The 11568-nt window shown below is 33.3% G+C and overlaps 3 protein-coding genes across 3 annotated transcripts; 1 reads left to right on the top strand and 2 right to left on the bottom strand.

Moving 5' to 3' along the window:
* Window positions 1-9: 9 nt before the first annotated feature.
* On the bottom strand, window positions 10-8043 carry LOC148232475 (eukaryotic translation initiation factor 4H-like). Its single transcript, XM_088191631.1, has 6 exons — window positions 7974-8043; window positions 7603-7744; window positions 2345-2526; window positions 2115-2284; window positions 1650-1856; window positions 10-1582 (listed from the first exon to the last, which is right to left on the bottom strand). The coding sequence occupies exons 1-6, from the start codon at window positions 8006-8008 to the stop codon at window positions 1446-1448; spliced, it is 873 nt and encodes a 290-aa protein (XP_088047757.1). The 5' UTR covers window positions 8009-8043; the 3' UTR covers window positions 10-1445.
* A 1042-nt stretch (window positions 8044-9085) lies between these two features.
* Window positions 9086-9756, top strand: mRpL18 (mitochondrial ribosomal protein L18). The gene is made up of 2 exons (XM_088191632.1): window positions 9086-9272; window positions 9339-9756. Exons 1-2 carry the CDS (start codon window positions 9112-9114, stop codon window positions 9688-9690), a joined length of 513 nt encoding a protein of 170 aa, XP_088047758.1. The 5' UTR covers window positions 9086-9111; the 3' UTR covers window positions 9691-9756.
* Window positions 9757-9992: 236 nt separating this feature from the next.
* Window positions 9993-10408, bottom strand: ox (ubiquinol-cytochrome C reductase complex subunit oxen). The gene is made up of 2 exons (XM_088191633.1): window positions 10214-10408; window positions 9993-10143 (listed from the first exon to the last, which is right to left on the bottom strand). Exons 1-2 carry the CDS (start codon window positions 10352-10354, stop codon window positions 10108-10110), a joined length of 177 nt encoding a protein of 58 aa, XP_088047759.1. The 5' UTR covers window positions 10355-10408; the 3' UTR covers window positions 9993-10107.
* Between the last annotated feature and the right edge of the window lie 1160 nt (window positions 10409-11568).

The raw sequence follows: 11568 nt of genomic DNA on the forward strand, positions 1-11568 counted from the left end.
ACTCAAATGTAAGTAACAACATACCGTTTATTTCATACAAAATTTCATTTATTACACATGAAATGTAATGTAACACATATATGTACATATTACAGTATAATGCTGAAATATATTAAAAATAAAATAAAAAATAGACGGATACAAAATAAAAAGTTGAGAGAAAGTAATGTATACGTACACATACATGTTATGCGTGGACAAGTGTCTCCTTTGATTCTCAAAATACATATAATTGCGAGAATTTCGTAAAACGAACAGATTTTTAAAGCTTACATAGATACAAATTTTTATTTCAAATGGTGCATAAAAGTGAAACGCTTCTACGTGTCGTCACCGAGAACGATCCGTTTCATTAGGAAGATACCAATTATCACTATTATCTTCTGTCTGATACGCGACGTCGTTTACGAAAAAGAAATAAAAAAATAGTAACACATCGACGAATAAATACATAACATGTACGTATTCACTGCGAATCGAGGCATTAAATATTAAGGGATTTACCACCATACTAGCCGTGTTCAATAAATGCATATTTACATTAATTAAAATAAACATTTTATTATTTAAATTTAATTTACGGTCAATATATACACACATAGGATAGTGTATCGCTAAGCTTTCGAGACAATGTAAATTAATACAAAAACACATGTATAATGTAAACGCTATGTTTTTACTACTTTTTTTTTTCGCCAAGCTTTTTCTATTGTTTTAATTGTTTTTTTTTTTAGATTTTTAACAAATCAATCGTATGCACGTTAACTATATAAATATATATTCATATATAGCGCAGGCTTACAGTACATTTACAAGTATAAAAATGATTGTGTACTCAAACATACACAGACGCACACCTCTATTTATATAAAAAATAAATATTCTTTTTTCATATTTGTTTTATTAGAATTTCAAGCCGTTAATCTTGAACACTTCACAGTGCGAGAAAACCAAACATACATACAATTAATTAATACAAAAAAAAAACAGTAGGAAGACTACAATGAGCGTAACAAAAAAACTACACTAACGAGCGGTGTAATAAGTTAAAAAATACATCGATATGTCATATATAAATTGTGTTTGTTTATTTTTTATCTTCCGAAGAAAGCGTATTGCGTGACATTAAGATTTCACTTTCATGCAACATAGACACATTACTTTCATTATGTTTTAACTCTAATTATGTAAAGTAGTAATAATTAATAAATCAAGTGAAACGACACTGACTATAAATTATTTTTCCTATATTTGGAATCTATAAATTAACAATTACCAAGATTTTTTCACATTTGCCCTAATTAAATAACCACGGTCATAATATAGCGAGTACAATGTTACGAAATCCGCATAGTTTCGAAACGGATACTGCGAATATATATATACTTTACAAATGAGAAATTATGAGCTTTGCAAAATTTATATAAATCGTGAATTTGGACAGATTACTCTTTTTTCACTGCCTCTTCGCGCGGACGCGCTCCGCCGAATATGGACGAGGCTTGGCTCGTTTCGGCCAATGCGTTTATCGGCGTCCCGACCGTTCGCGGCTGTAGTTTTATTCTAGGACGCTCGCTCGAATCTAAACACAGAAATGAATATTATATCTTTATCTGAGCTTCAATCGTTAGTTGATGAATATCGCATACCGCTCGGAGCTGGACTAGGCATGTCATCAAACCGTCGCTCCCCTGTACGCGGCGGCGGAGGACCTCTGCGACCGCCACTCCTTCCGAAATCTTCGGGAGGCGGAGGCCGAAAATCTCCACCGCGTCCACCATCGCGACCGCCGTCACGTCCGCCGTCACGTCCACCGTCGCGACCCCCATCACGACCACTATCTCGCAAATCCCTCTCTGAAAAAGTAAAAAAAACTGAAATGGGCGCAACAACACTATAAAAAATGAGTGAATCAGTCATGATTTATCATTACAATTAAATTATATTTCTGAAAAACATATGTTATTATCACTTTAGTATGGAATTATATGAACTTTTCCATATCAATGTATATATAACCAGTTGTGGAATCACGTAGTGTATTTACATATAATATATCATTATTGATTGTATTCTATTCATATTTTATGAAATTATTAATGCTAATAACTTACCACCGAATCCGCCATCGCGTCCACCCGGCCTTCTGTCTTCGCCTCTCCGACCGAAGTTTTCGAAATTGGCTGGCGGGCCCCGCCCACCGTCGCCTCCCCCTCCTCTGTTGTCTCTACCGCCGTCCCGGTCTCTCCCGCCAAATCCACCACCTCTTGGAGGACCTCCTCTCCTACGGACGTTTAAAATTAGTTACTATTCTATAACCAAAATTTGTATTACGTTTCATTACCTATCATTACGCCTGGCGTCGGCTACGTCGATCCTCAGACCGTTTCCTTCGACGAATAACTTTGTGTTCATATTGACGGCCTTTTCCAAATTGTCGACGTCTTCGAATTCAACGTAGCATATTCCCTTAAACCTGTCTGTAAGTTTGTCCATAACCAAATCTACTTTTCGAATTTTGAGTCCCTGAAACAGCAACGGAAAAACCGATAATGAATGTTGTTCGAGAGCGATGATTCAAACCCCTCACTTAGGTGAAGTCATCATTGGGACATGTATAGATTAATAATATAAATAACACCAAAGTGAAAACTTTAGACATTAAATTTTTTGCATCTATGTTGAGTAACTAATGACTGAAGAAATAGAGGACTAAGAACAATGTTGTTTTGAACATTCAATAATTAATATATTATAGCAATATATGTGTTATCTTCGAAAATGCATACATTAACTGTCAAATCACTTCAGTTACAGTACACACAAAATAATTTATGAACAGCTATTATTGTATGCTCTAACTGTTCGGTGTTATTTTAAACCATCTATGTAAGGTAAACTTTGTTGCCAATTTATATAATCCTCCTTTTAAAAAGTAGCTTCGTTGCAGAATGTTATTCATGGGGTGTTCACTGTTCTGACCAATGCTTGCTCACATCTAACTTGGTCCAATGCTAAATTTTTTATTAGCTTTATGATTAGGTTGGTTGTCATTGACGACATAACTAGCTCACGTCAGATAATTCACACATTCACTAGTTAAAGCATACATTATCTAGTGAGAGTGCAAGAAATGTAGCATTTTAAGCTTATTAATTATTATATGTTATTTCAGTAAAATCATATCAAAATACTTTTTACCAGTAAAAATATATTTAAATACTAATCATTATTTATTTACATGGAATGCAGTGAATGTGTATTTTTCAGTAGTTATTATGTCATTAGTGAAGTTCAAATACATTTTCATCTGTAGATATATTTCTACTAGCGAAAATATAATTTAACTGATAGGCACTAATATGTCATCAAATCCAAACCTATAATATAATATGTCATCAATAAGCTTATTACCGTCATTCAGTAAACTATTTGAAAAAATAATTTTATCACGTTTAAAGGGATCTTTGGGGAATAAAATTATCAATGAACAATTTGGCTTCCGCGAAAACCACTCTACGACTCATCAGCTCAATAGGTTAACAGAGCACATCTCTGCTAATTTTAACATGAAAAAATCAACGGGACTCTTATTGTTAGATGTGGAAAAAGCGTTTGATACTGTGTGGCATGATGGGTTGATTTACAAACTCCACAAATATAAAACCCCTAACTATCTGCTACACTTGTTATGCTCCTACCTTGATCGTCGAAGTTATGTTGTTTCAGTAAATAATGAACAATCGATACCGCGTAATATCCCAGCTGGTGTTCCTCAAGGGAGTTTACTTGGACCGTTCCTTTTCATTTTGTACACAAATGATATACCTATTTTAAAAAATACTTGTCTTTCAATGTATGCCGATGATACGGCGATAATGAGTAGCTCTTACGGTCTTAAGCCTATTTCAATAAAATTGCAAAAATCCTTAACTCTCTTAAGTAATTATTTCAAAAAGTGGAAAATAAAAATAAATCAGGACAAAACGGAGGCTATAATTTTTACAACTCGAAGACAACCTTTGCCCCCGACTATTATAAGCGAGCAGGGAAAGTGTATAGAATGGAAGGCGAGCGTTAAGTACCTCGGAATTCACCTGGACTCCAAGCTTAAATTTAATAAACATATAACCGAACTTAAATCTAAAGGGCTCGCAGCCATTGCGGCGTTAAAACCAATTTTTAATCGAAAAAGTGCGCTAAATACTAAAAATAAAATTCTATTATATAAGCAATTAATCAGACCGGCAATGACTTACGCCTGCCCAGTGTGGAGTAATACGTGTAATACTAACTTTTCTAAACTACAAGTTGTTCAAAATAAAGCTATAAAAATAATTTATAATACACCTTTTTATACTAACCTCAAAAAACTTCATAATAAATATTTAATTCCAACTATTAAAGAACATGTTCACCACCATACTAATAATTATTATAAAAAAAATACCGCGAAATCATACTAACCCGTTAATCTCAAGAATCGGTGATTACGACAAAAACAAACTCAAATTTAAATATAAACACAAAATGCCAAAGCACATCTTGCTCTGACGCATAAATTTTATCTATTAATTTAACAGCTCCAGGTCCACGAGTTTTATATTAAAAATATATATTTATAATTTATATATTTTTTTTTTTTTTTTGTTAAAGGTGTTTATGTACTTTGACCTAAACTTAACGTATTTTATGTTCTTTTATTATTCTTATTTTTGTAATTCCTCTTAATTTAGCTAATCAATCGTAAATTGTGATAATGGTAATTAACCAGCAACCAATGAAATGTAAATATATATGTTTATAAAAATGTATTATTTAATTATGTAATAAACAAAAATTAAAAAAAAAAAAAAAAAAAATCCAAACCTAACCTAATGAAAATTCTAAAACTAATTATATTTTTATAGCTTTCATTAGGTCTTGTCCAAAATACAAACGAAGCCAAAGTAAGCAGAAGAATAATAAGTACAGACAAAATCGCATCTCATATATTACTCAACAGTTTGTCTGCATTTCGTTATTACACTATGTTTTAAAAATATAATAGCTATCCTTACTGATATTGATCAAAGTATTTTCAAACCAAATTTTGGTCAATAGGAGAGCCAAAAACAATTACTTCTCAGAAGGCAAAAATTCACACCAAAAGCAATAAAAACGTGTCGGCGCCGTCGCAGTGGAAACGCTTGGTAATGAGCGTTCCCACTGCGGCGGCACGATTTTTGAGAAGGGATAATTATTTTTGCGCCCTCCTATTAATCAAAATTCGGTTTAGATGTACTTTATTCGATTCTCACTCGTAATATTGTTAGAAAAAAGTGATATTGTTATATATATTAATTTAAAGAATTTGAAACAACATATAATAAATTTTCAAAACATTGCCTAAAATCATACTAATTTATTGTAATTTTGTTACTATTTTCAGTCATTGGTATGGCTATTAGCCATTTTATACCATTTTCTTACCTAAAACTAGAACCAAAAGAAGAGCTACAAAGCCATCGTTTTAATCTAACTTTTTGAATTATATTTTTAAAATCACTTCATAAAAAAAATCAAATTGCATAGATAAATTCTTTGGGCTATATTTATATCTATGAGTATTTTCTCTATGTTATGAAGATAGGTAAACGTTGAAATGAATTTGTTATAAATTTCAGATAAATAAAAAATAACCTTAAATAATGAAGAATTTTATTAGAAAATATTTTATTATCTTCAGATTTTTTTTATTTCCTCAGGAAAATATTTACTAGTTTATGGCTTCAGATAATTGAATTTAAGGTTTCAGTATACAATTTTTATTCATAAATAAGGCTGGTATTTAAAATATAAATAGATTAGAATAAATCTAGTATTAAAAACCGATTTCAAGTATTTCTGAATATGAAGAATCTTAATATTTAGAAGAAAATGCAATTTATAAGCCAATATGAGAATTGGATTTCTTTTTTATAAAAGTGAAAGATCGAGTTTTTTTATAACCAGCGTGATAGATAAGTGGTGTATTTTCTGAAAATCTTGGATCGAATCCCATGTGGATCTTAGTGTTTTTAAATTGTTATCGTTTCTGGGAAATTGGAATAAGTGATTATTATATAGTTATAATTCAGATCGATCATTAGATTATGGTTATCTCAATTTTCCTAATCTCACGAATGAATATCGTAAAGATTAATTAAGATCGAGCTAGGTCATAGATAATAAGCTACTTTAGCTCATAAAGAATATCTTATATGTTTTAAAATTAAAATAAAAGTACAAAAAATAATTAATAATTAAGACTCTCAGTAGCAGCATACCTTAAAACGTAATTATTAAATAGAGTAGACCCCCCAATAACACGGTAAATTGGGGACGTGCTATTTGGATGCCCGTTACTTTATCTGTGAGCGAGCAAAAGGGGGGATTTCTTACCACACGCGCCCGATTCGTATGTATGTATTGCAAAAAAATGTATGAGTATTTTCTAGTCCAAATAGCATGTCCCAAAATTATCGTGTTATTGGGGAGTCTACTGTATATCAATCTGAATATTACAAACATACAGGAAAACAAATTGATAAATTTGATATGTGTACTTCAGAAACATGTTTAAAAAACATTGAAGACTGCGAAAGTATAGTGAAAGCCAGTTTTGTTATCTCAGAACAAACAGATCAACTTTCGGAACATACATTATTTTAATGTATGCTGAAAACTGCAGATATACTTTTTCAGGAAAAAATGAATACAATTCAAAATATTTCACTGCCAATAAATTGTATTGCATAAAAATCAATTAAATTGCAGCTAAACTGAGTAAAATCTTGAATTTAAATTTCAAAACTATCTGACTTTTTCAATTGCAGTTGATGAAATACAGATATTATTGGACTGGCGCAAGTAAATAGTTGCATTTATTCCTGCTTGCAATAAAATTTTTACGAGTCACGTCAGCGAGTATACTTGGGAAAGCACTCTTTTAAGCTGCTAATAGGGAATGTACACAATCTGGATATTCTGGAAGACTTGGTTTGTGTGCCACTTAATTACTAGTGCTTGTGTTCCTGAATATTGTTTGGAGTACCGAATGCAAGAACAGGAGTATTGGGCAACTCAACTATCCGATTTTTTGACCATCTGTATGATAATATTGATTTATTCTCATCCAGGTACTCGCAATCGGTGTTAATATTTTACTATGTAATAGTGTGGATTCAGAAGAAATTTATCAAATATCTATACAAGGAGTATGGATTGAATCCGTATTTGTATCCTGGCACTTTTTTGCTAGGAGCGGGTAGTGTATGAAGTTACTAAACGAGCTTGCCAAGCATGCTGTTTTCGACGACAGCTACGAGGAGCTAGAACAATTCAATTTTAGTATAAAATATATTTATATAAATGGCATTATGGCGCATTGAGTAAACCTGTAAGTCACAATAGTTAGATTAGTGATATTTCTGAATTTCTAAATATAGATATATGTTACAACGCAATAGATAAAAAATAAGGTACCCCATCGTTTTTATTAAAAAGGAAACAAGGCTATTAGTTCTCTCTATTCGTTGGGTCATTAAGCGGTATATAGAATGAGTAAAAATAGAGTCTAACTTTGAATATGGTCTCGACGTCTCCGGCTACGATGCCGTCAGGTAAATTTCCAACGAACGCCTTGTACGGGGGCTCCGTGGGCAAAGCCTTGCCGTTGCACATCCTCGGTTGCGGCCCGCTTTGGTCGCGGTCCATGTCGTCTCTGAAAAACGACATACGGTTATATCGGATGCGATCGAGACGCTGTCGCGAGGTGGAGCGGTGGAGTAAAATCGAGAGAATTCACCCCACACCTCAGAACAGCGTTGACACCGGTCGCTCGTGCACGCGTGCGGCGACGAGTCGCGCACGAGGGGAAACGGACCCTGGCGGAAGTGCGCCCTCTATGCGACGCGAACGGAGCAACAAACGAGGCGGACCGACAAACTCACCGAGATCCCCTTTCGCTCCAGTTGCGTCCTGCCATGATTGCGCGGCCGCCGGCGGACAGCGGCCTAAAGTAGATAAAAACCGACCATAGCCGTTGGCCCGATGCGTTATCGATAATTACAATAAATCAATTTTACATATAATTTATAAATAAGTGTTCTCAAACATTAAAAATAGAAATATTTTGCTTTTATTATTACTAAAACTTTTTTGTTTTTCAATGCTAAATATTTTAAAACATTTAAAAATAATTACAACTATTTATAACTATGTATTTACTTAATCGGGGACCTATGAAAAGATTTTCTGTAGAGTCGCTGCCTAAAATAGTGAATTAGAAAAATATTAATTTTTAATCTAATAGCCGGATGTACAAAGAGAATCCATTACATGATTCACATATATGCTCTTTCCAGTAGCTCTTCCAGCTACTTCGTAAGAAACTTAATTTGCTGATGAAAATTGTAAATTACATCAAATCTGAAGCTCTTAACCTTTTATTGCATGAATTAATATTTTCCATGTGTGTTACATGGAAAAATAATATGAAAAATACATTTGTAGCAAATATGCTACTTCAAGCAATGATTTAACCATTTCACTAATGGATATGATAGTAGGTAAAATATAACAAAAGCGTTTATATTCAAATTTATGAATATGTATTTATTGTATTCTAAGTAACAGCTTTTATTTAAACATAGATGAACTGCATATTTAGATCATTCTTAAAAAGAAAATCCTTTGGATTCTGATAATTCACGTCCTTTGACTCTTTGGGCACTATATGAAGAAAAATATATAAAGCCGCACAATCCCCATGCGGCATAGACATTTGGCAATTTATACTATAAATATCTAGTCATATTCCATTTCAGCGATTATTTTCAATAGCGTTCTCACAGGCGGTGGCACGACTTTATTGCTTTTGCTGTGGTTTCTAAATAGAAACGTCATTGGTGGAAGGTGGAGAGAAGGGGACGAAGGAAGTGAAAATTGCCTATGTACATATATTTAGAATACCAAAATAAAATGTAGGATATAATAATTTGATTTTTTCTTACTAATGTCAAAAATAAATATTTAAATCTTGGCAACACTGATGCTTAACCTCACTCGGAGGACCAGTGAAGGTAGAAAATGAAGATGTTTGCGAGACGTATGTGTCAATTGGCGACTAATAACCCGCCGGTCGCCGCTCAACTTTGCAATAGGAATCCTAGAAACTTAGAACGGATGAGAATCGCTTACAAACCTTCAGGCTTTTTTCTCGATAAACGCGGAAAGAGTTTCTGGCACAAGTATTGATCGAAATGCGTTATTTTTTATTTGTATAAAATGCGTATGTTAAATCCGATCGTTTTTAGCCTGGAGCTGACGACGAGCAACCGCTACGTCTCGGCTTCGTCGGTTCATTACTTGAACGGTACTGTCGTCACCGCCAGCACTTCGGAATGGTCGATTAGAAAACAGTTGTACAGGACGCAGGACACTTGCGCGTTCATGGCCCTAGCGACGGTGTTCGCCGACCGCTGCTTAAAGTTCGGAATAACGGAGATGCAGTGCCTGATCCAGCCCGTGCCCAACGGCAAAGTCGAAAAGTTTCTCAACATTCTTACCGAGCACGGTGTGTCCATTACTGAACCGTTTCAGTATATTCACCCTAATCAGACTTACACATCAAGACCCGAGAAGCCGTGGAAAGTTCATGAGAAATAATAAACATAATTTTAAGCTCTCATTTTATATTAGTTGTATATTATATAATAAAACGATTGTTTGTTACTCAATGTTTTTATCTCCTCATCGAGTCACTAACGTACTTCTTGTTACAAGATTAAGAGAAAACTTTTAAGATATCTCTACTAGCACATTTTTGCTACGGTTCATTATATTTCATACAGGGTCTTATTTTTTTAGGTTCACGGAAACAATTTATGCATGTCTCAGGGAAAATGCACAGTTTGAGAGAAAGTATAATCGATTTGAAAATTAGTTTTGTTATAAAATAAAACAATACGTCGAGTTTATGGGTTTATTGTATTTTTAATAGCATAACAGCGAAGACATCCATCCAAATTAAATCTTATGTACAACACAAATTCATGGTACTACGGAGTTACGATCCTAGAGAAGTTATTCGTACTTGTGCTTAATGTCGTTCCACAATTTCTGAAATGGAAATTGAAGAATTAAATAAAAATGTTTTTTAATGAATTTCTGTCGGATTACGTAAACTCACCCCGCGGTTGATTCGCTCGAAAATACCGTCCGACGATAAGTCGAAGGACCGTTCGAAGTAAACGGCGCCGACGGCCGCCACAAACAAGAAGGTGGAAGTGCGGCGAAACGCCAATCGGTAGAGAGAATCGAACATGCCCATGATTGCAGAACGTCAAACGAGCCGAATGTCGCCTTCCGTCAAATTTTCACTAGTGTTGCCAAAAGTGTAAAATGAATCCTGTGTTTTTTATTATTGTTCAAAATATATTGTGTTAACGTTGCTCTGGCATCTTGTTAGTCACCAAGAGCATCTTTGAGACAATTTCATTTTATAGAAACAGTGTGGGGGTCTATTTATATATTTATTTATTCTTTTTTTGTGGCCAAAACTTGGCGGCATTCTAGTAACATTCATGATTTACTTTGGTGGACCTAGACGAATAAATAACGGGCGGTGTTGCTTCGTTCACGCTTTTTACACTAATGTTTATGTTAACGAACTGTTACCCATCACCAACCATCTGCCAAATAGAAATGGTTATAAATCAATCCAAGCAAATTTCTTCTTGACACTCACCACAAATAAAACTAAGCATTCATGTATACTTATTGAATTTAAATCAAGTAATTTTAATTACTTTAAGATATTTTATTCCATTTGTATTTTAATTATGTACTTATCAATGTTAATCATGCATATACAAACATATAAACTGTATGAAACTGTAGGTCTTTTTAAACATTTGTAAATTTGTATTTAAAATTTAATTTCTTTTACGGTTTTATGACGAAGATTGAGAGGATATAGTTTAACTATCGTAGCTTTAAATCGTTGTCTAGTTTAAATATATATTAAAATATTTAAGCAAAATAGAAATTGTGAACCAATATTAAATATACATTCGTAACATTTTCTACATCATTATATACATACAGTAACACCTCAATATAACGGGCAAAATATCCGGTCAAATGTAAAAATTGTTAAAAACATCCTGTTAATGTTATAAAGGTGTCATCCATGTATATCCAAATGTCACCGCTTGTAAATGTTCTGCGCATGATAATCACGTCATACCTCTCGCACTCGAATTCGAGTCATAATGTAATTTTGCTCGTAGACTTTAACTTTGTACCTACTAACAAATAAAGTGTATTTTCAGAAAAAAAATATTTGTATACTTATTTTAATTTGATACAAAAAGTTTCTGTGAAATAGTGTTTTAATATTTATCTCATCATTGTATAAAAATCACAATTTTTTCAATTCATTTATGGAGACTTCATTGACATCGTATTGTGCCGTTTATTTTCTTGATAAAAAAACACATTCAGAAAACTTAGTTTTATATAACGGACATCCCTTTACACGCA

Source organism: Plectrocnemia conspersa, unplaced genomic scaffold (genome assembly GCF_051122295.1).
Source record: "Plectrocnemia conspersa isolate PC_06_02 unplaced genomic scaffold, ASM5112229v1 ptg000009l, whole genome shotgun sequence".
Classification (NCBI taxonomy): domain Eukaryota; kingdom Metazoa; phylum Arthropoda; class Insecta; order Trichoptera; family Polycentropodidae; genus Plectrocnemia; species Plectrocnemia conspersa.

Coding starts and splice junctions, on each gene's coding strand:
- ox (XM_088191633.1), bottom strand. CDS start 10,354: ATGGGCATGTTCGATTCTCTCTACCGATTGGCGTTTCGCCGCACTTCC. Junction 10,144..10,213: donor TCGAGCGAATCAACCGCGGG/GTGAGTTTACGT, acceptor TTTCCATTTCAG/AAATTGTGGAACGACATTAA.
- mRpL18 (XM_088191632.1), top strand. CDS start 9,112: ATGAAGATGTTTGCGAGACGTATGTGTCAATTGGCGACTAATAACCCG. Junction 9,273..9,338: donor GGAAAGAGTTTCTGGCACAA/GTATTGATCGAA, acceptor GATCGTTTTTAG/CCTGGAGCTGACGACGAGCA.
- LOC148232475 (XM_088191631.1), bottom strand. CDS start 8,008: ATGGCAGGACGCAACTGGAGCGAAAGGGGATCTCG. Junction 1,857..2,114: donor ACGCGATGGCGGATTCGGTG/GTAAGTTATTAG, acceptor TTACTTTTTCAG/AGAGGGATTTGCGAGATAGT. Junction 1,583..1,649: donor GCCTAGTCCAGCTCCGAGCG/GTATGCGATATT, acceptor TTCTGTGTTTAG/ATTCGAGCGAGCGTCCTAGA.